Genomic DNA, 25374 nt, shown 5'->3' on the forward strand with positions numbered 1-25374 from the left:
CATCTGTCTGTGACTTTTACAATTTTTGTTTCAGGGTGAAGATCTGACCCATATTAATACTACAGAGTCATATGAGAGGGGTGATGAGCGGTGTAAGGAGATTCCTACATATGACTATCCTGGTGAGTAGTGACCACTAAATGCAGAGAAGTCACAGATTCTTCTCAGTCTCCGGCTGTGGCTGCTTTATCGGTGGTGTAGTCCGGCCGTATCACAATCATGTGATCACCATTTTGCCTCTAGACCACAACATTCTCCTCCATCCAAAACTGTTCAAATTACTTTGGTCATTAAAAGCCCTTTTCTATAGAACATATAGCCTGGAGGATCCACCTACCCCCTGAAATTAGGAGACGCTGACCGTAACCTGCCCAGGTCTGTAAACTGCAAAGCCAAATGACATCGTACGTAGAATGTGCTGATAAGTTAGAAAATCTCTTTAAGAAAAATACTATGATGGGTCTGTAAGAGAAAACGGAGGGTAAGGATGCTGTTGGCTTCCTAGATTCCTGATATCTTATTGGATGAATCTACCTTCTCCCTTCTGTGCTGCTGAATGTGATCATATGGTCCCTACAAGACCAGGTCCAGTCTTTCTGGGCAAACTTCACTTTTATGATTGACAACATTGCATGTGCAGTGAGGCCAAGTGTGAATTTCTGTACAGTATCAGAGTTTCCCTTTATACTGAATTTTCAATTTCTTTTAAAATCAAATAACTTCAAGGAGGATTGTGATAAACTGCATAATAAACAGTACACCTGTGCCATGATATATCTCTAAGCTGTGCGTGGCTGATGGCTGTAATATACATTTATTCACACCTGCAGGAGATGTGTTGGCATGGCTCGAGCCCTGGTTTCATGGCTTCACTCCGTGTTTTAAATGACATTATGTTTTCGATCCTAAGAATTTCAGATTACTGCACAATCTCTCCTGAAATGGGAGCGCGAATACTTTCTCTAATCTTCTGGACAGGACACATAGTAGCTCCAGTGATCCACCATAAATGAGTGCAACTCTGGTTTAATGTTTGAGCACTCCACTCATACATACGCTGTTGTTGGGGATGTAACATAGAATACAAAACTATGTCTTTTTTACCTGTTCTTCTGTATGATAGTTTGATTGTGGTGGGATCACCCTACCTCAGTTATCTGGGTCTGTAACTCCGTGTTAGTATAGTATATCAGGCTATAATGGTATACAGACAAGGAAAAGGTTCACCCATACCTGCTCTCAGCTCAAATGACGCTCCATTGGACTTGTTCACACCCCAATCGTGGAGTCTGAGTATTGGCCTTCTTTTCGTTGCCTGCGGTGGAAACAGGTTTTGTATACCATTATAGCCTGAGTCCCATTAACATTACTTGCTGAACAGGGACCACATGGTCTTGGAAACACACAGATTTACTTAGTCTGGTTTCTTCAGGTGAGACTAAACTTAAAGGACTGACCATGTTCCTTCCCATCTTATTGGTTATATGGTACTGTGAATAGTTAGGTCAGTGTATTAACTTGCATGTGTTTATGGTATGCATAATATTATACATAAGATTTGTCATTATATGCAGTTTCATTGTCATTAAGGGATTTTCACATACATGTTCTGGAGCTTATATCCGCAATTTGAGTTTGAGCAGGCAGCTGCGGTGGATCATGGACTTTATTATAAGGCATGACCATTGAGTATTTCACAATGTGTTTTTAAATATTTTTAATTGTTAGTGTGTCTTATGTGCTTTGTTTATTTTGTGCAATTGAAATAAAAAATCTTTTGGCAAGTTTAATGAGTTTGGGTGTTCCCTGTTATATGGGCATGCTTTTTCTCTTTTTGGTTTTTAACTTGCATTTTTTTGCCCATGGTGAGCCCCTCGTAGTTATATACATGGTGGTGCCCTCCACATCCCTCTTTGTGTTTGTGTTATATACTGACAGCCATGTAGTATCTAGCACAGCCACCTAGTATATAGCACAGCCCACGTAGTATATAACACAGACAGCCACGTAGTATATAGCACAGCCACGTAGTATATAACACAGGCCACGTAGTATATAACACAGACAGCAACGTAGTATATAGCACAGCCATGTAGTATATACTACTCTAGCGTGGGAAAATATTTTGAAAAAAAAAATTCTGGGGTTCTATATACTACGTGTTTCCCACGTAGTATATAGCACAGTCCACGTAGTATATAGCACAGCCACGTAGTATATAACAGACAGCAACATAGTATATAGCACAGCCATGTACTATATAGCAGCCACGTAGTATATAGCAGCCACATAGTATATAACCCAACCCACGTAGTATATATATCACTGCCACGTAGTATATAGCACTGCCATGTAGTATATAGCACTGCCACGTAGTATATAGCACTGCCACGTAGTATATAGCACTGCCACGTAGTATATAGCACAGCCCACATAGTACATAGCACAGCCACGTAGTATGTAGCACAGCCCACGTAGTATTTTAACACAGACAGCCACGTAGTATATAGCACAGCCACGTAGTATATAGCACAGCCACATAGTATATAACACAGGCCACGTAGTATATAACAGACAGCAACGTAGTATATAACACAGCCAGGTAGTATATAGCAGCCACATAGTATATAACAGCCCACGTAGTATATAACACAGACAGCCACGTAGTATATAACACAGGTCATGTAGTATATAACACAGACAGCAACGTAGTATATAGCACAGCCATGTAGTATATACTACTCTAGCGTGAAAAAATATTCTGAAAAAAAAAAAAAATTCTGGGGTGCTATATACTACGTGTTTCCCACGTAGTATATAGCACAGCCACGTAGCATATAGCACAGCCATGTAGTATATAACACAGACAGCAACGTAGTATATAACATAACCCACGTAGTATATAGCACAGCCATATACTATATAACAGACAGCCACGTAGTATATAGCAACCACGTAGTATATAGCAGCCACGTAGTATATAGCACAGCCCACGTAGTACATAGCACAGCTCACGTAGGATATAACACAGAGCCACGTAGTATATAGCACAGCCACATAGTATATAACACAGGCCACGTAATATATAACACAGACAGCAACATAGTATATAGCACAGCCATGTAGTATATAGCACAGCCCACGTAGTATATAGCACAGCCCACATAGTATATAACACAACCCACGTTGTATATAACACAGCCCATGTAGTATATAGCACAGCCACGTAGTATATAGCACAGCCACGTAGCATATAGCACAGCCCACGTATATAACAGACAGCCATGTAGTGTATAGCACAGCCATGTAGTATATAGCACAGCGAGTATATAGCACAGCCACGTAGTATATAGCACAGCCACGTAGTATATAGCACAACCAAGTAGTATATAGCACAGCTACGAGTATATAGCAGAGCCACGTAGTGTGTAGCAGCCACGTAGCATATAACAGCCATATAGTATATAACACAGGCTACGTAGTATATAGCACAGCCACGAAGTATATAGCACAGCCACGTAGCATATAGCACAGCCCACGTATACAACAGACAGCCACGTAGTATATAGCATTGCCACGTAGTATATAGCACAGCCACGTAGTATATAGCAACCATGTAGTATATAGCAGCCACGTAGTATATAGCACAGCCCACGTAGTACATAGCACAGCCACGTAGTATATAGCACAGCCCACGTAGGATATAACACAGGCCACATAGTATATAACACAACCCACGTTGTATATAACACAGCCCACGTAGTATATAGCACAGCCCACGTATATAACGCACAGCCATGTAGTATATAGCACAGCTACGAGTATATAGCACAGCCACGTAGTGTGTAGCAGCCACGTAGCATATAGCAGCCATATAGTATATAACACAGGCTACGTAGTATATAGCACAGCCACGTAGTATATAACACAGCCAAGTAGTATATAGCACAGCTACGAGTATGTAACACAGCCACGTAGTATATAGCACAGCCCACGTAGTATATAGCAGCCATATAATATATAACACAGCCCACGTAGTATATAGTACAGCCACATAGTATATTGCACAGCCCACGTAGTATATAACAGACAACCACGTAGTATATAGCACAGTCACGTAGTATATAGCAGCCACGTAGTATATAACACAGCCCACGCAGTATATAACACAGCCCTCGTAGTATATAGAAGTGTGGCCACCATATCCCTGTTAAAAAAAAAATAGAATTAAAATATAAAATAGTAATAAAAAATAATATACTCTCCTTCCGGCGTCCGCTGAAGCTGTCCCGATGCTCCCACCAGGTCCGTTCCCAGTGACGCTTTGCGGCAATAACCCGTGATGACTTAGCGGTCTCGCAAAACCGCTAAGTCATCTGGGGGAATCGCAATGCATCACTGGGAACGGAAGCTGCCGGCAGTATCGCGAGGAGCGGGACAGCTTCGGTGGACACCGGAAGGTGAGAATAGCACGATTTCATATTTTTTTTATTATTTTTAACATTATATCCCGTGCCGCGACCAATCAGCGACACAGGATTTCCGTAACAGACGGAAGTGGACCCTAGATATATATATATATATATTTTGTTAAAAATAATTTAAAAAAATATAAAATTGTGCTATTCTCACCTTCTGGTGTCCACCGAAGCTGTCCCGCTCCTCGCGATGCTGCCGGCAGCTTCAGTTCCCAGTGAGACTTGCGAGAAGTACGCACCGGTGTCCTATAGAAAAGCCGGCAATTCAGTGTACAGTAAAATCACACTGACAGGTTAGAATAGATAGAATAAATGTCTACACATAGTAAGTCACACACATGGTCAGTGTGTAATCCGTATTTTTCTCACCCCCATAGACTTTCATTCGCAGATTTTTTGCGCAATACGCTGACAAACGCAGCATGCTGCGATTTTCTCAGCCTGTTAAATACGGCCGAGAAATATACGGCAGATAGGAGCTGCCCCATAAAGAATCATTGGTCCGTGTGCAATGCGTTGTTTTTCCGCCTCTCATACATCCGTAAAACTCTCTAGTGTGACACCTGCCTTAGACTGTAGCACACAATGTGTTTTTGCTGGGGTTTTTTACGTGTGTTAATGCTTCAAAAAACGCAATGGAATACTAAAGCAAAGTAATTCAATGACAATCCTGAAGTGTTCACACATTATCAGTAAATTTCTGCCCGTATATTCGCAGCTTTTATTTTCTGCAGCATGTCAATTCTTTTTGCGTTTCTGCAGCATTTTTGACTCATTGACTTTAATTGAGTCAGTCAAATCTGCAGCAAAAATTCTTGTGTAAAAAGGTTTGCGGATTTGCTGCCAAAAACGCAGCAAATTGTCAAAGGGAATTAATGTCAGAAGGAGGAAGAGTGTGTGGGCGGAGAATATGTGCGCGCGTCTCTGTGTGTGGGCGGAGAATATGTGCATGTGTCTGTGTGGGCGGAGAATATGTGCGTGCGTCTGTGTGTGGGCAGAGAATATGTGTGTCTGTGTGTGTGTACTCATGCGACGTGTATACCCAGGCATTATCTGATGGGACTACTACTCCCATTCGGCTACATCTTTTGACAGGAGGTAATTGCTCCTGCAGTGTGTCACTGAGCCGCCGTGAGAGTTCACTGGAGTTAATCAGCTGATCAGCTCCGGTGCTCTCACTTAAGGCATAGCTGCGTGGGAAAGTTCTCACATAGCGGTAGTGCCGTAAGTGAGTGCATCGGAGTTGATGAACTCTGGTGAACTCTCACGGCAGCGCAGTGATACACTGCGGGAATAATTACCTCCTGTCAGTGTATCGCCGGAGGCCTGGTAGAGCAGTCACATCTCCTGCTGTGACTGTTCTACACATGAGATCGCCGTGGGACACTCAGTATTAAATGGACTACGGTGGACAGGATAGTATTATGTTTGTTTATCACTTTTTGATTGTTTGCAGGAGACAAGGGAGTTCGGAGATTAGGCGTTCAGTAAGTATGGTAAATTTTGATTCAATAAAGGAGTCTGTGATTATTTCAAATAAAGGACTTTATTCTGGGTGTCTGTGTTTTATACAATATCACTATGGTTACTAATGGATAGGTGTCTTATAGACACCTCTTCCTTACTAACCTGTGGACTTGATGTCACTTGATAATACAAAGGTGACATCAACCCCACAAATGTTAACCCCACTTGCCACCGCTACAGGGCAAGTGGGAAGAGTGAGGCTAAGTGCCAGAATTAGTGCTTCTATAAGATGCAACATTTCTGGGGCGGCTGAGAGCTGATGTTTCTAGCCTGGGGGGATGCCAATATCCATGGCCCCTTCCCAGGCTATTAATATCAGCTTACAGCTGTCTGCCTAGCCTTTGCTGGTTTGATTTTATAGGGGTAACCCATGTCAATTTTTTTTTCTGGGGTTTTCCTGTAAACTAGCCAGTAAAGGCTAAGCAAACAGCTGTGAGCTGATATTAATACTCGTAGCCTGCGAACCTTTGGCTATTGGCTCCTTCTCAGAATATTAATATCAGCTGTCGGCTTTTCCTCTACTGGTTTTTAAAAAATATTTTGAAATATAAACAGATATTGCATTTCACGCAGATTTTTGATAATTTTTTTTTGTTACAGCATATGTAGGTTAATTATGTTAATACTCCTACATAGGCTGGAGTGTGTCTGTCTTTATTTAATATTAATGAGGGTATCTGGCTGAAGAGGTTTAACAAGGAAATTACAACACAACTATTTTTTTTTTTAATATATCTTTATTTAGCTCTTTGGATTCACAAAAATGCAGAAAAACCGTGTGTATTGTCAGCTGCGTTTTTCTTCAAAGAGATGCAGAATCCTTGCAAAAATTTCAGCAAGCAAATACGCAACGTGCGCACGCAACCTTATAAATAGCTCTATTTAAAAGTATATTTCTTGTTGAAATTAATGTAATATTGGCCTTTACAATAGTTTATATTGCTATCAGTCCCATACTCTAATTTCCCCAAAGAGGTTTTGCCTTTAGTTGCTCATTTTTTTTTTATACTTCAAAAGACTGTTCAGCTTGATTATTTCAGTAGGTGTGTTATATAGTCGTAGTTTTGCCCATCATCCTTTAACTTCTTTAACCCCTTTACATCTGGACTTAGGCTAGGTTCACATTGCGTTAGGGCAATCCGTTAAGCGCATAGCGCTAGCGGATTGCGCTAACGCAATGTTTATTTTGTGACAGCGTTCGCCATCCCCGCTAGCGCAGATCCCCGATCTGCGCTAGCAAGGGATGGACCTCGGACGCTGCAAGCAGCGTCCGAGGTCCGTCACAAAAGAACGGCACATCGCTAGCGCGTGACGAAAATGGCATGCGCTACCGATGTGCTACAGGCAAAAATTACATTGCTGTCAATGGGTGCGCTAACGGACCCGTTGCACGGCGTTAATTGCGACATTTTCGCCGTGCAATGCAGTCCGTTAGCGTTAACCCATTAACGCAATGTGAACCTAGCCTTACACACAGACCCCTAGGCTTGGGCCACATTGATACTTGCTTTTCAGTAGTATGAGATGGCAAGAAGAATAGTCAGGTAGACTGACTACAACCGTGAGGGAAGAGAAAATATAAAATCAAAAGACACGAGTAGTCAGTAAACAAGCTAGTAGTCACAACAAGAAACAAATACACAAGCTGGGAGCTGAGTACAGAGGACTGAACCAGAGGAGAACAAGCCTGTATCTTGCTGCTTCCGGCAATATGCTTCAAGCTTTAGTGGAGTGCGGTGCTTTCCAGTTGGCTGAAGTAGGGTGCAAATTACTCTAGCTCGACAGCGTGCACACCCAAACTGCAAGAATGGATGGTACCCCTGCTGGAATGGATGGTATCACAGATTGCAGGCATCTTAAACTTGGTGGCTCAACAATCTGTGCCCCCCAGAGCTTCTGGTTCTGTTGTCTCCTCCATTACCAGCGCCGCCTACAGAATGGATAAGCAGACGTCATAGGAGCAGATCCCAGAGAAGATGGGACACAGCATTTGTTGAATCCCTAGTATGACAATGTCAGAAAACCAGAGCAGTAGAAATCCCCATAAATGACTCCATTTTGGACAGTATAGCCCTCTGTGAATTAATCTATAGAAGTAGTGACAATTTTGACTCCACAGGCACTTTCCGGTAATTAGCGCGCAGTGGATGTTGGAGAGTAAAAATTGAAAATATACCATTTTATTACCCAACACATAGTGCCCAGATTGTGCTCCAGAAGACCCACGTTGTTGTGAATTCTGTTTTCGAACTCCCTCCTGTGGTCATGAATGGTACTTCGGCGAGTTCTGTCCATGGACTCCCTCTGGTGGCTGTGAGTGGAGCTGCTGCTTCTGAGGTTCCTTCCACAGGTGACGTAGTTTATTCTTTTGCTGGCTGTTCTATTTAACTCCACTCAGATCGTTACTCCATGCCAGCTGTCAATGTTCTTGTACTGGTTCAGTTCGCTCTTGGATCTTTCTGGTGACCTGTCTACTCCAGCAGAAGCTAAGTACCTGCTGGCTAATTATTTGTTCATTGTTTCCTTGTCCAGTTGGCTATCATGAATTTGTCTTGCTAGCTGGAAGCTCTGGGATGCAGAGTGGCACCTCCGCACCGTGAGTCGGTGCGGAGGTCTTTTTGCACACTCTGCGTGGTTTTTTTGTAGTTTTTTTGTGCTGACCGCAAAGATACCTTTTCTATCCTCAGTCTGTTTAGTAAGTCTGGCCTCCCTTTGCTGAAACCTGTTTCATCTCTGTGTTTGTGACTTTCATCTTAACTCACAGTCAATATATGTGGGGGGCTGCCTTTTCCTTTGGGGAATTTCTCTGAGGCAAGGTAGGCTTTGTTTTCTATCTCTAGGGCTAGTTAGCTCTTAGGCTGTGAAGAGGCGTCTAGGTCATGTTAGGTACGCTCCACGGCTATTTCTAGTTGTGTGACAGGATTAGGGGTTGCGGTCAGCAGAGTTCCCACTTCCCAGAGCTTGTCCTGTGTGAGTTTAACCATCAGGTCGTTCCGGGTGCTCTTAACCACCAGGTCCATAACAGTACAGCTGGCCCAAAGTATTAATGCATCTCAATAGAGGGATAAGAGAAGTTCTGAGACCATTTTTTTTTCTCTGCAGTGTTTTTTTGTCTTTCTTTTCCCCTTAACCGCTGGGTGGTTCAGAACACAGGTGTAGATATGGACATTCAGGGTCTGTCCTCTTGTGTGGATAATCTCACGGCAAGGGTACAAAACATTCAAGATTTTGTGGTTCAGAATCCGATGTTAGAGCCTAGAATTCCAGTTCCTGATTTGTTTTCTGGGGATAGATCTAAATTCCTGAATTTCAAAAATAATAGTAAACTGTTTCTAGCTCTGAAACCCAGCTCCTCTGGTGACCCCGTTCAACAAGTAAAAATCATTATTTCTTTGTTGCGTGGTGACCCTCAAGACTGGGCATTTTCCCTTGCGCCAGGAGATCCTGCATTGCTTGATGTTAATGCGTTTTTTCTGGCGCTTGGATTGCTTTATGATGAACCAAATTCAGTGGATCAGGCAGAGAAAATCTTGCTGGCTTTGTGTCAGGGTCAGGATGAAGCGGAGGTGTACTGTCAGAAGTTTAGAAAGTGGTCTGTGCTTACTCAGTGGAATGAGTTTGCCCTGGCGGCAATTTTCAGAAAGGGTCTTTCTGAAGCCCTTAAGGATGTCATGGTGGGATTTCCCACGCCTGCTGGTCTGAATGAGTCTATGTCCTTGGCCATTCAGATCGATCGGCGCTTGCGTGAGCGCAAAGCTGTGCACCATTTGGCGGTATTCTCTGAGCATAGGCCTGAGCCTATGCAATGTGATAGGACTTTGACCACAGCGGAACGGCAAGAACACAGACGTCGGAATGGGCTGTGTTTTTACTGTGGTGATTCCACTCATGCTATCTCCGATTGTCCTAAGCGCACTAAGCGGTTCGCTATGTCTGCCACCATTGGTACGGTACAGTCTAAATTTCTTTTGTCCGTTACTCTGATTTGCTCTGTGTCGTCCTATTCTGTTAAGGCGTTTGTGGATTCAGGCGCTGCCCTGAATTTGATGGACTTGGAGTTTGCCATGCGCTGTGGTTTTTTCTTGGAGCCCTTGCAGTATCCTATTCCATTGAGAGGAATTGATGCTACGCCTTTGGCCAAGAATAAGCCTCAATACTGGACTCAATTGACCATGTGCATGGCTCCTGCACATCAGGAGGATATTCGCTTTTTGGTGTTGCATAATCTGCATGATGTGGTCGTTTTGGGGTTGCCATGGCTACAGGTCCATAATCCAGTATTGGATTGCAAATCCATGTCTGTGTCCGGCTGGGGTTGTCAGGGGGTACATGGTGATGTTCCATTGCTGTCAATTTCGCCTTCCACTCCTTCTGAAGTCCCTGAGTTTTTGTCAGATTACCGGGATGTATTTGAAGAGCCCAAATCCGGTGCCTTACCTCCTCATAGGGATTGCGATTGTGCTATTAATTTGATTCCTGGTAGTAAGTTTCCTAAGGGCCGACTGTTTAATTTATCTGTGCCAGAGAACGCCGCTATGCGGAGTTATAGAAAGGAATCCTTGGAGAAAGGTCATATTCGCCCATCGTCATCACCGTTGGGAGCAGGGTTCTTTTTTGTGGCCAAGAAGGATGGCTCTTTGAGACCTTGTATTGATTACCGCCTTCTTAATAAGATCACAATCAAATTTCAGTACCCCTTGCCACTGCTGTCTGATTTGTTTGCTCGGATTAAGGGGGCTAGTTGGTTCACCAAGATAGATCTTCGAGGGGCGTATAATCTTGTGCGAATTAAACAGGGCGATGAATGGAAAACAGCATTTAATACGCCCGAGGGCCATTTTGAGTACCTGGTTATTCCATTCGGGTTTTCTAATGCTCCATCTGTGTTTCAGTCCTTTATGCATGACATCTTCCGAGAGTACCTGGATGGATTCATGATTGTATATTTGGATGATATTTTGGTCTTTTCGGATGATTGGGAGTCTCATGTGAAGCAGGTCAGAATGGTGTTCCAGGTCCTTCGTGCGAATTCCTTGTTTGTGAAGGGGTCGAAATGTCTCTTTGGGGTTCAGAAGGTTTCATTTTTGGGTTTCATTTTTTCCCCTTCTACTATCGAGATGGACCCTGTTAAAGTTCAGGCCATTTATGATTGGACTCAGCCGACATCTGTGAAGAGCCTGCAGAAGTTCCTGGGCTTTGCTAATTTTTACCGTCGCTTCATCGCTAATTTTTTTAGTGTTGTTAAACCATTGACTGATTTGACCAAGAAAGGTGCTGATGTGGTCAATTGGTCCTCGGCGGCTGTAGAGGCTTTTCAGGAGTTGAAGCGTCGTTTTTCTTCTGCCCCTGTGTTGTGCCAGCCAGATGTTTCGCTCCCGTTTCAGGTCGAGGTTGATGCATCTGAGATTGGAGCAGGGGCTGTTTTGTCGCAAAGAAGTTCTGATGGCTCGGTGATGAAACCATGTGCCTTCTTTTCTAGAAAATTCTCGCCTGCTGAGCGCAATTATGATGTTGGCAATCGTGAGTTGTTGGCCATGAAGTGGGCATTCGAGGAGTGGCGACATTGGCTTGAAGGAGCCAAGCATCGCGTGGTGGTCTTGACAGATCACAAGAATTTGACTTCTCTCGAGTCTGCCAAACGGTTGAATCCTAGACAGGCTCGATGGTCGCTGTTTTTCTCCCGTTTTGATTTTGTGGTTTCGTACCTTCCAGGCTCTAAGAATGTGAAGGCTGATGCCCTGTCAAGGAGTTTTGTGCCTGACTCTCCGGGTGTTCCTGAGCCGGCGGGTATTCTCAAAGAGGGGGTAATTTTGTCTGCCATCTCCCCTGATTTGCGGAGCGTGCTGCAGAAATTTCAGGCTGATAGACCTGACCGTTGTCCAGCGGAGAAACTGTTTGTCCCTGATAGATGGACTAGTAGAGTTATCTCTGAGGTTCATTGTTCGGTGTTGGCGGGTCATCCTGGAATCTTTGGTACCAGAGATTTGGTGGCTAGATCCTTTTGGTGGCCTTCTTTGTCACGGGATGTGCGTTCTTTTGTGCAGTCCTGTGGGATTTGTGCTCGGGCTAAGCCCTGCTGTTCTCGTGCCAGTGGGATGCTTTTGCCCTTGCCGATCCCGAAGAGGCCCTGGACGCATATTTCCATGGATTTTATTTCAGATCTCCCTTTCTCTCAAAGGATGTCGGTCATTTGGGTGGTTTGTGATCGCTTCTCTAAGATGGTCCATTTGGTACCCTTGTCTAAATTGCCTTCCTCCTCTGATTTGGTGCCATTGTTTTTCCAGCATGTGGTTCGTTTGCATGGCATTCCGGAGAACATCATCTCGGACAGAGGTTCTCAGTTTGTTTCAAGGTTTTGGCGGTCCTTTTGTGCTAAGATGGGCATTGATTTGTCTTTTTCTTCGGCTTTCCATCCTCAGACAAATGGCCAAACCGAACAAACTAATCAGACTTTGGAGACATATCTGAGATGCTTTGTTTCTGCTGATCAGGATGATTGGGTGTCCTTCTTGCCTTTGGCTGAGTTCGCCCTTAATAATCGGGCCAGCTCGGCTACTTTGGTTTCGCCTTTTTTCTGTAATTCTGGTTTCCATCCTCGTTTCTCTTCAGGGCAGGTTGAGCCTTCGGACTTTCCTGGTGTGGATACGGTGGTGGACAGGTTGAAGCAGATTTGGACTCATGTGGTGGACAATTTGACATTGCCCCAGGAGAAGGCTCAACGTTTCGCTAACCGCCGGCGCTGTGTTGGTCCCCGACTTCGTGTTGGGGATTTGGTTTGGTTGTCATCTCGTCATGTTCCTATGAAGGTTTCCTCTCCTATGTTTAAGCCTCGTTTCATTGGGCCATATAAGATTTCTGAAGTTCTTAATCCTGTGTCATTTCGTTTGGACCTTCCAGCTTCTTTTGCCATCCATAATGTGTTCCATAGGTCGTTATTGCGGAGATACGTGGCGCCTATGGTTCCCTCCGTTGATCCTCCTGCCCCGGTGTTGGTCGAGGGGGAGTTGGAGTATGTGGTGGAGAAGATTTTGGATTCTCGTATTTCGAGACGGAACCTCCAGTACCTGGTCAAGTGGAAGGGTTATGGTCAGGAAGATAATTTCTGGGTTTTTGCCTCTGATGTTCATGCTGCCGATCTAGTTCGTGCCTTTCATTTGGCTCGTCCTGATTGGCCTGGGGGCTCTGGTGAGGGTTCGGTGACCCCTCCTCAAGGGGGGGTACTGTTGTAAATTCTGTTTTCGAGCTCCCTCCTGTGGTCATGAATGGTACTTCGGCGAGTTCTGTCCATGGACTCCCTCTGGTGGCTGTGAGTGGGGCTGCTGCTTCTGAGGTTCCTTCCACAGGTGACGTAGTTTATTCTTTGGCTGGCTGTTCTATTTAACTCCACTCAGATCGTTACTCCATGCCAGCTGTCAATGTTCTTGTACTGGTTCAGTTCGCTCTTGGATCTTTCTGGTGACCTGTCTACTCCAGCAGAAGCTAAGTACCTGCTGGCTAATTATTTGTTCATTGTTTCCTTGTCCAGTTGGCTATCATGATTTTGTCTTGCTAGCTGGAAGCTCTGGGATGCAGAGTGGCACCTCCGCACCGTGAGTCGGTGCGGAGGTCTTTTTGCACACTCTGCGTGGTTTTTTTGTAGTTTTTTTGTGCTGACCGCAAAGATACCTTTTCTATCCTCAGTCTGTTTAGTAAGTCTGGCCTCCCTTTGCTGAAACCTGTTTCATCTCTGTGTTTGTGACTTTCATCTTAACTCACAGTCAATATATGTGGGGGACTGCCTTTTCCTTTGGGGAATTTCTCTGAGGCAAGGTAGGCTTTGTTTTCTATCTCTAGGGCTAGTTAGCTCTTAGGCTGTGAAGAGGCGTCTAGGTCATGTTAGGTACGCTCCACGGCTATTTCTAGTTGTGTGACAGGATTAGGGGTTGCGGTCAGCAGAGTTCCCACTTCCCAGAGCTTGTCCTGTTTGAGTTTAACCATCAGGTCGTTCCGGGTGCTCTTAACCACCAGGTCGTTCCGGGTGCTCTTAACCACCAGGTCCATAACACCACGTACCATAAATTAAGTGAGTTCTTCTCGCTATAGTAATGTCAAATACATGGATGCTAAATGTGGTTTGGGCACACTGCAATGCCCTGAAGCGAGGGGGAGACTTAACTTTGGAGGAGTGGATTTTGCAAGATTGGTTTATGGAAGCCATGTTGCTTTTCAAGCCACTACTAATGTAGAAACCTCTGTTTTTCCATTGACAGATGATGGACCTGAGTGGGGACTTGTTTTTTGTAAGATGAGTAGAACTTTTCATTGGTATTATTTTGTCTACATAACATTGTTTGGTGGCTTTTTATTCCATATTTGGGAGGTAGAATGAACAAATAGTTGAACACCACGCTCCACTGGTTCATGCCATGAGGTTTTCTATTAGGCTGCCATCACACTAGCAGTATTTGGGTCAGTATTTTATATTATTTTATATTAAACCAGTAGTGGAACAATTAGAGGAAATGTATAATAGAAACATATGCACCACTTCTGCATTTATCACCCACTCCTGGTTTTGGCTTGCAAATACTGATATAAAATACTGACCAAATACTGCTGGTGTGACGGCAGCCTTAGACTGTCAGCTGTCATTTTGTTGGTGCATAATTCAAATATTTAACATAACTTGCCATTATTAATGACAGTTTAAGTAGAAATGTTCAAAAATTAAATTTGAGGATATTTCATTGAAAAATAATAATTTGTTTTATTCTTAGCAGATTACTGTACCAGGAGATCAGAGGTGCAGCTGACATCTTCAATTTATAAATCAGATGATCTTGAGATCACACAGGATACAATTGAAGTGAATGTCATTACGCCAGATGTACCATCATCCCTTCACAGCAAAGATCTGTCATCTGATCTTTTGAAACAAGTCCTGTCGTCTGATTCATTACCAACTACTAAGGAAAATCAAAGTCACAAAATAAGCTTTAAAAAACGAACTGCTCCTAAATCAAAGAAGCCGATTTCATCTTCCAAATATGGAAATAGCTTTCCCCTTGAAAAGTCTTTTATTAAACATCAAACAATTCACACAGCAGAGAACAGATTTTCTTGTTCAAAATGCGGGAAATGTTTTAACAAGAAATCACATCTTGTTATACACCAAAGAACTCACACAGGGGAGAAGCCTTTTTCCTGTTCAGAATGTGGGAAATGTTTTAGCCAGAAATCAGATTTGCTTCAGCACCAGAGAATTCACACAGGGGAGAAGCCTTTTTCATGTTCAGAATGTGGGAAATGTTTTAACAAGAAATCATATCTTGTTATACACCAAAGAACTCACACAGGGGAGAAGCCTTTTTCCTGTTCAGAATGTGGGAAATGTTTTAACAAGAAATCACATCTTGTTATACACAAAATAACTCACACAGGGAAGAAGCCTTTTTCCTGTTCAGAATGTGGGAAATGTTTTAACCAGATATCATATTTTGTTAGACACCAGAGAACTCACACAGGGGAGAAGCCTTTTTCCTGTTCAGAACGTGGGAAATGTTTTAGCCAGAAATCATATCTTGTTATACACCAGAGAATTCACACAGGGGAGAAGCCTTTTTCATGTTCAGAATGTGGGAAATGTTTTAACAAGAAATCATATCTTGTTATACACCAGAGAATTCACACAGGGGAGAAGCCTTTTTCATGTTCAGAATGTGGGAAATGTTTTAGCCAGAAATCAGATTTGCTTCAGCACCAGAGAATTCACACAGGGGAGAAGCCTTTTTCATGTTCAGAATGTGGGAAATGTTTTAACAAGAAATCATATCTTGTTATACACCAAAGAACTCACACAGAGGAGAAGCCTTTTTCCTGTTCAGAATGTGGGAAATGTTTTAACCAGATATCATATCTTGTTAGACACCAGAGAACTCACACAGGGGAGAAGCCTTTTTCCTGTTCAGAATGTGGGAAATGTTTTAGCCAGAAATCATATCTTGTTAGACACCAGAAAATTCACACAGGGGAGAAGCCTTTTTCATGTTCAGAATGTGGGAAATGTTTTAACCGAAAGTCGGTTCTTAATCGCCACCAGAGAACCCACACAGGGTAGAAGCCTTTTTCATGTTCTTAATGTGGGAAATGTTTTAAACGGAAATGGTGTTTTCTTAAGGGAATTGTCATCATGTTTGGCCTTGTTAAAATAAAAAAAATTATATTCAACTTCCGTGCCGGTGCTGTTCCAGTGGTATCGTCACTCGCATTCCTGGGACTCACATGAGGTTGTTGCATCACACGAGCCCTGTGTCCAATCAGCCCCAGCTTCACTGTCCCCACCCTCAGACGTATTGAACATGAACAGGAAGCCAGTGCTGTGACTTCTCTTTGACTTCCTTTTATTGTTCGATTTGTCTGAAGGTGAGAACAGTGAAGCCACCACTAATTGGATGTAGGGCTCATATGACATAAAAACCTGAGCCTCCGAAATGCAAGTGCTGACACTGCTGGAACTGACCCAGCTTGGGTGGTTTATGGAAGTGTTTATATTTTAACAGGACCAAACATGAGGAATGAGAAGTCAAAATCCCACACAGAGTGTGAAAAATTAATTACTGGAAAATATTTTGTTGACCATCAAAAATAATTCAAACTATATACGTTATTGACAAATTTTACAAAAACATTTAACGGACGTATTATTGATTGAGAGAGGGAAATTACTTTAGAACTTACTATATTTCTTAGACTATAAGACACTTTATTAGATAATTTTATTAAGAAAATTACACAATAGTTTTTACAAAGAGACATCAGTAGAACAAAGATATTTTCAATGTTACATGGTATCATTATGTTATTGTTGTACATAAAATACAATAAAGTTGTCATCTTCTTCCAAGGATTCAATTTTTTTTTTTCATTCAAACTAATACAACCTCCCTCCCCGATAACATTCCAGATAAATCTGTATTCATACTATTTTTTTTAATGATGTGTATACATTAGAATATCTACCATTCAGTTATCATAATTACTGTAGTTTGAATGTGTACTCGCCCTACTTATATCATTTAACCTGGATTGATGATACTACAAGTGTTCATGAAGCCAGAAATTGCCATATGTTCTCTCAGGAGTACTCCAGATGGTAGGCCTGGAACATCCATCCAGTATCCCCAGGTGTTGTCAAATTTCCAATGAAATAATATTGTTGTGCTTATTTATTAACTCATTAACTGTCAGTGGTTGAGCGCTTGTCCAATGTTGTGCAATAAGTGTGCGAGCTTGATACAATGTTCGCAAAAGACCTACAATCATTGTGGATTCAAAACTTCCGTAATAAGCATCACATCTGCTTTTTTAATGTAGCTGTCAGAGGATGGTCTCCCATGTGAGAATGTGAGAGAGTTTCTGATAGATGTTTGAAATTAAGCCAGTCGTGTATTTTGCCTCTGCTATTTAGTATAGTAAATATTTTTTTAGTATATCTGGTGCCGCAGCGCTAAACTATGTTAGATATGCATTCCTAAGTTGTAGGTATCGAAAGAAGAGGCCGTGAGGCAATCCAAACTCTTTTTGTAGTTTGTTAGGGTATGTGCACACGTTGCAGATTTGGCTGCGGATCCGCAGTGGATTTGGCCCTGCGGATCCGCAGCAGTTTTCCATGCGGTGTACAGTACCATGTAAACCTATGGAAAACAAAATCTACAGTGCACATGCTGCGGAAAATTCCGGCAGAAACGCAGCGGTTTATTTTCCGTAGCATGTCAATTATTTGTGCGTTTTACACCTATTCCATAATAGGAATCCGCAAGTGTAAAAACGCAGGCGAATCCACACAAAATCTGCACAAAATCCACAGGGAATCCGCAGGTAAAATGCAGGGCGTTTTACCTGCAGATTCTGCAGAATCCGCATGGAAAAATCCGCAATGGAATCTGCATCATGTGCACATACCCTTAAAGCTTTTAAGTGTTCCATTTCATACTAAATGTTCTAAAGTCTGAATTCCCCTTGATTCCGAACCTCAGAAACCAGAAAATTTGTCAAAGTCCACCAGTCGCTGATTTTGCCATAATGGGGTAAAATTAGAGTAGTCCCTTATCCCCAAAGTCTCTCCTCTGTCCCACAAGTTGTACGTCATTGCTAAGGTCAGTATCAACAAAGTGATCTATTTCAAGTATTTATTTATGTTGATGATTGTGGCTTACAGCCAATGAAAACTCAAAAGTCATTATCTCAGTAAATTAGAATATTTAACAAAAAACACCTGCAAAGGCTTCCTAAGCGTTTAAAAAGGTCCCTTAGTCTGTTTCAGTAGGCTCCACAATCATAGGGAAGACTGCTGACTGGACTGCTGACTGGGCAGATGTCTAGAAGACAGTCATTGACACACTCCACAAAGAAGGTAAGCCACAAAAGGTCATTGCTAAAGAAGCTGGCTGTTCACAGAGTGCTGTATCCAAGCATATTGATGGAAAGTTGAGTGGAAAGTGTGGTAGAAAAAGGTGCACATGCAACCGGGATAACCACAGCTTTGAAAAGATAGTTACGAAAAGGCCATTCAAAAAATTGGGGAAATTCACAAGGAGTGGACTGCTGCTGGAGTCATTGCTTCACAGACGTATTCAGGACATGGGCTACAAGTGTCACATTCCTTGTATCAAGCCACTCATGACCAATAGACGCCAGAAGTGTCTTACCTGGGCCAAGGAGAAAAAGAACTGTTCTTCAGTGGTCCAAGGTGTTGTTTTCAGATGAAAGTAAATTTTGCATTTCATTTGGAAATCGAGGTCCCAGAGTCAGGAGGAAGAGTGGAGAGGCACACAATCCAAGCTGCTTGAGGTCTAGTGTGAAGTTTCCACAATTAGTGATGGTTTGGGGAGCCATGTCATCTGCTGGTGTAGGTCCACTGTGTTTTACCAAGACTAAAGTCAGCACAGCCATCTCCCAGGAAATTTTAGAGCATTTCATGCTTCCCTCTACCAACAAGCTTCTTGGAGATTAAAATTTCATTCTCCAGCAGGATTTGGCACCTGTCCACGCTGCCAAAAGTACCAATACCTGGTTTACAAACAACAAAATCACTGTGCTTGATTGGCCAGCAAACTCGCCTGACCTTAGCCCCATAGAGCTGGGCTGTGGAGTTGATAGTTTTGACTTGAGATTTGTATACTGTATGTACATTTTTAAACATGTATTTTTCCCTCTTGCGGACAGCATGTGCAGATGGCCGTGTGTTTCCATATATTTTGCGATTAATATCTTATGATGTGTGTATACATCTGTATATTCATCTTCTGAAGTGCAGGCAGTATTTGCATATCCACAATTTGCATATTTTACTTTTTTAAATATATATTTTTTTGCTTTTAATCTTGAGTTCCTTTTGTAAGTAAATTATGTTTGCATATGTTTATGTTCATTTTATTTTGTCATTATATACTTGTTATTTAACCATAATCTCACTAATCTGCTGCATTAAAGGGACACAAAAGCCGCTCAGTTAAGCTTGTTACCAGTCCCCTCTGTTACAGCTCCGACCGCAAACGTGGGTTACCCGACGCCTCCTCGTAGACAAGATGGTGACATGCAGAACTAGATAACACCGCACAACTTCAGGTAAGAAGAAGGATAAAGCTTACTCAAACGAAATCACAGTACATAAACAAAACATAATTATGCCAGGCTCCCGATTCCGCACATCAAGAAAGGGTACACATCTCAGGGAAACAGACGAAGGCAGGAGGACATCACGGGTTGATGCAGTCCAGGGTTTTCTGGCTCGGGCATGCTAGGATGGCCTCTATCTCAGGCCTCAGGCGTAGCACAGGCTCAGCAGGAGAACATCAGACACCGACCTTGGACAAACATCATCACAGGGTGGAACCCAGGGTACCGGCGGGACATCAGGACACACGCAGAACATCTGGACACAGGCTGGACATCTGAACATCAGAACACAGGCTTTAAATCAGGCCATCTGGACACAAGCTGGACATCTGTTCACAGGCTGGACATCTGAACATTAGGATACAGGCTGGACATCGGAACACAGGCATGACATTGGGACACCGGTGTGGCGGCCTAGGTCATCAACTGGGACACGGATGGCACAGAACCAGGCAGCAGTGGTCGGGCTCCGGGAACAAGACAGCGGTCGCCAGTCTCCAAATATCAGACACCATCTCCAGGCAGTGGTTGTCAGGTTCCTAACTACGGCGTCAGGCTCCAGGCATCGGACCTAGGCAGGAACTCAAGTGGGATGGTGCCAGCACCGCCGGGTTGTTCCGGGGCCAGATGGAGTTAGCACCGCATAGCAGGCTGAGCACAGCATAGTAAACGCTCAGCAAAAACACCGGACTCCTTCTTTAAAAGACGAACCCAGGTTAGTTCACAGTCACTGGGTACAGGGTTCCAGACACAGAGGACACAGTTCAGACAGGGTCAGGTACAGGAACGGAAACAGGATCAAGGGTTCGGACCTGAGAATGCAGCCCTCAGTGAGGCGGGAAACAAAACACAACAGAAACAGGCCTGGATTTGCAGCCTCCAGGAAAGACATATCTGGGTACTCAGCTCCCCGAGCAGGCAGAAGAACAGGTATCAGCTTTCCCAGAACTGAACGCAGGCAGAAGAGGAGCTGAACACCCCACACACGGCAAGACTCAGAAACTTAATGTGAAGCTTGTGGACGAGATGGTGACTTGCAGAACTAGATAACACCACACAACTTCAGGTAAGAAGAAAGATAAAGTTTACTCACACGAAATCACAGTACATAAAAAACATAACTATGCCAGGCTCCCGATTCCGCACATCAAGAAAGGGTACATGTCTCATGGAAACAGACAAAGGCAGGAAGACATCACGGGTTGATGCAGTCCAGGGTTATCTGGCACGGGCATACTAGGATGGCCTCTCTTAGGCGCAGCACAGGCTAAGCTGGAGAACATCAGATACCGACGTCAGACAGACTTCACACGATGGCAGGGGTCATCACGGGTTGATGCAGTCCAGGGTCATCTGGTATGGGCATACTAGGACGGCCTCTCTCAGGCCTCAAGTGTAGCACAGGCTGAGCAGGAGAACATCAGACACCGACTCAGGACCGACATCATCACAGGATGGACCCCCCAGGGTACCGAGGGGACACAGGCAGAACATCAGGACATCTGAACATTAGGACACAGGCTGGACATCAGCACATCTGGACAAAGGCTGGACATCAGGACACAGGCTGGACATCAGGACACGCATGACATCAGGACACAAGCTGGACATCTGAGCATCAGAACATAGGCTTTAAATCAGGCCATCTGGACACAAGCTGGACATCTGGACACAGGCTGGACATCTGAACATTAGGATACAGGCTGGACATCAGGACATCAGAACACAGGCATGACATTGGGACACCCGTGTGGCGGCCTAGGTCATCAGCTGGGACACAGATGGCACAGAACCAGGCAGCGGTGGTTGGGCTACGGGAACCTGATAGTGGTCGCCAGTCTCTGGATATCGGACACCATCTCCAGGCACCAGACAGTGGTTGTCAGGTTCCTAACTACAGCTGTCAGGCTCCGGGCATCGGAGCTAGGAAGGAACTCAAGCGGGATGGTGCCAGCACCGCTGGGTTGTTCTGGGGCCGGAATGAGTTAGCACCGCATAGGAGGCTGAGCACAGCTTAGTTAACGCTCAGCAAACACACCGGACTCCATCTTTAAAAGACGAACCCAGGTTAGTTCACAGTCACTGGGTACAGGGTTCCAGACACAGAGGGACATCAGGAACATAACACAGAGGACACAGTTCAGACAGGGTCAGGTACAGGAATGGAAACAGGATCAAGGGTTTAGACCTGAGAATGCAGCCCGCAGGCAGGAAACAAAACACAATGGAAACAGGCCGGGATTTGCAGCCTCTAGGAAAGGCGGATCTGGGTACTCAGCCCCCAGAGTAGGCAGAAGAACAGGTGTCTGCTTTCCCAGAATTGAATGCAGGCAGAAGAGGAGCTGAACACCACACACACATGGCAAGACTCAGAAACTTAATGTGAAGCTCTGGCAACTCCAACAGGAAAGAGGGAGTTTATATAGGAGCTGCCCCTCAACAATAGGCTGAGGAAGGTGAACACACTAACCCTAATAAAAGCAGGGAAGGTGTGGCCACGTGCACCTTAAGCACAAAAAGAAACCATTATTGAACAGTCAGCACAGGAACTGAGGCTTTGGGCAACTAGCAGCGGCTGCAAGCCTGGACACACATTGAAAGTCATGCACCAGCTGCAGAGGACTTTGCAACCCGCGGATAGCTTCCACAGCGGCAGCCAGGGACCGCACATGCAGATGGTCATGCAGCGGAGCAAAGACATCACAACACATGTACCATTACGCAGCGGAGCAGGGAACTAAGCAGCATCTATACAGGTAACAGACAACAGTATCCCTGCTAGTTAGGGGGAGAGGAGCAAAGGGTTAAAGCAGAGACATGCAGATTAACGCTGGATTAACAAAGTACAAACCCATCAACATTACACCTTCTAAAGAAGGAAATCAAGTTTTCCAAAACGTGTAAGGGCCAGGACTGGTGGATCGCATCGGCTTTCGTGCTCCATGGACTATGTGACGTCACACGCTGCTGTACCTGTGCCCGCATTGCCTTGGTTTTTGTGCTCAGACACGCCACCATCCTGGCCCGCCTGTTGGCTATATTGCAGCTCTACTTGCTTCTTTATTTTGCCAAGGACCTCCGTACACCGCTGAGTGCAGCTCTCCTTTCAAGTGGATGTAACTAAGAACTTTGCTGGATTGCATTGTGGGGAATGGGTTAATTACATACTTCATTACTGTATAGTGTTTCCTCTGTTGAGGATCCACAAGGTAACAATGCTATGATTTCTGAATGATAGACTGTGTCAAATACAATTCATGTCACCACTCACAACTACAGCATCCATCACTGACAACTATGAGTACAGTACCTAAACTGACAACCACAATTGGAGAGGATGATAATCCTATGATGCTAAGATGAACTGTGTTATTACATTTTTATCATGTTCCAGTGGTTTCCTATCACCTATAAGACTTCCATGAAAGCTGGTGAACAATCAGGTAATTGTCAGGACGCTACAACCCTGATATGTGTCCTGTGCACTAAGGACTGGTTATGGTGCTATGTTTAGAGAGGAAGGGTCAATGTAACCCTTGCTGTGCTGACCAAAGATGTCACACCTGCTCCAAGACCAGTGTGGACGATATGGAAGGATTCCAGATGATTTCCAAGGCGAGCCAATGTAAGTCCAGGTCTCTAAAGGTGACACTGCACAGATATTAAAGCTACATTTCATCTATGAACTTTGTTTTCCTATCAACATTTGAATTTATGGACTTTGACACATGATACACAGTTGCTACAATATCTACATGCTTTCATCTATTTCAAAAGAATTATAATAAAGATTGTTTTAAAAGAACCAAGAAGAAGACATCAAGATGAAGACCAGATGACATCAGATGATGATCAGACCTGAGATGCTTCAAGTAGATATAGTGAAGTATAATTATATATTTTATATGAATATTAGTCATGGCTTACCATAACATGAATTTACATATCATTATATTATTGAATACGTATAACAATATTATTATTATTTATATTATTATGAACATTAAATTATTTTGCCAAAGAAGAAGAAAATCTAATATGTTTACTTTGAGGGTTCCAATCAATATCTGTCACCCTCAAAAGGGGGAATTGTTAAATATTAATTATTAATTGAATTATTCTCAATTCTGTACTGAGCACATTGCTTCTTGCTGATATTACAAAAGCTATTTCTGTATATATATAGCTCAGAGTATAAGTCAACACCATATACAGGTAACACATGGTCTGTAGGACATATAAATAACGTCACTTAGGAGGTGGGGGGTGGGTCACGTGGGAGCTGCCACCTCTGGTCTTCACCATCATTCTCCATGGACGTCAGACAAGTCACACAAGGAAGGAACAGCTGGTAGCCATGATGACTTCAGACTTCACACGGACAGATGGGTTTTATCATTCAGAACTTTGGGAAAGATGAGTAACAAGCACTGATATTTACAAACAGACAATCTGTTCGTAACTATTTCATCTACTTTTATGTTTCGCTGCAATGTGGTTTTTCTGTGGACAATTCAATAAACCACTACTTTTTTATGAGAATATCAGAACATTTTTCTTTAAGAGTAAGCACCTAGTGAATAGTCCTGATTAAATAAATGTGTGAAATAAGCATATTTAACAGTTTATCAAAACAGCCATTAATGAAATATATTGTTCGGTTAGTCCATCACTTAATTTGTGCACTAAGGTTTTCTTTATGTGTTTGTTTTACATTTATTAAAAAAATATTTAAAGTATATACACTGTGTGCAGAATTATTAGGCAAGTTGTATTTTTGAGGATTATTTTTATTATTGATCAACAACTATGTTCTCAATCAACCCAAAGACTCAAATATCAAAGCTTAATATTTTTGGAGGTTGTTGTGTTTTTTTGTTTTTTAGATTTGGCTATCTTAGGAGGATATCTGTTTGTGCAGGTAACTATTACTGTGCAGAATTATTAGGCAACTTAATAAAAACCAAATATATTCCCATCTCACTTGTTTATTTTCACCAGGTAAACCAATATCACTGCACAAAATTTAGAAATAAACATTTCTGACATGCAAAAACAAAACCCAAAAAGATTAGTGACCAATATAGCCCCCTTTCTTTATGATGACACTCAGCAGCCTTCAATCCATAGATTCTGTCAGTTGCTTGATCTGTTTACAACCAACATTGCGTGCAGCAGCCACCACAGCCTCCCAGACACTGTTCCGAGAGGTGCACTGTTTCCCTCCCTGTAGATCTCACATTTTATGAGGGACCACAGGTTCTCTATGGGGATCACATCAGGTGAACAAGGGGGCCATGTCATTATTTTTTCTTCTTTGAGACCTTTACTGGCCAGCCACGCTGTGGAGTAGTTGGAGGCATGTGATGGAGCATTGTCCTGCATGAAAATCATGTTTTTCTTGAACGATACCGACTTCTTCCTGTACCACTGCTTGAAGAAGATGTATTTCAGAAACTGCCAGTAGGTCTGGGAGTTGAGCTTCACTCCATCCTCAACCCAAAAAGGTCCCACAAGTTCATCTTTGATGATACCAGCCCATACCAGTACCCCACCTCCACCTTGCTGGTGTCTGAGTCGGAGTGGAGCTCTCTGTCCTTTACTGATCCAGCCTCTGGCCCATCCATCTGGCCCATCAAGAGTCACTCTCATTTCATCAGTCCATAAAACCTTTGAAAAGTCAGTCTTAAGATACTGTATTTCTTGGCCCAGT

General features: G+C 43.3%; 1 protein-coding gene across 1 annotated transcript in view; it reads left to right on the plus strand.

Moving 5' to 3' along the window:
* Positions 1-25374, plus strand: part of LOC138666436 (zinc finger protein 845-like) — an 87642-nt gene that overhangs the window by 18479 nt on the left and 43789 nt on the right. The window contains 2 exon segments of the mRNA XM_069754658.1: positions 35-122; positions 14762-16266. Of these exon segments, the coding sequence (XP_069610759.1) occupies positions 35-122; positions 14762-16266 (1593 nt within the window).

This window comes from Ranitomeya imitator, chromosome 2 (assembly GCF_032444005.1).
Source record: "Ranitomeya imitator isolate aRanImi1 chromosome 2, aRanImi1.pri, whole genome shotgun sequence".
NCBI lineage: Eukaryota > Metazoa > Chordata > Amphibia > Anura > Dendrobatidae > Ranitomeya > Ranitomeya imitator.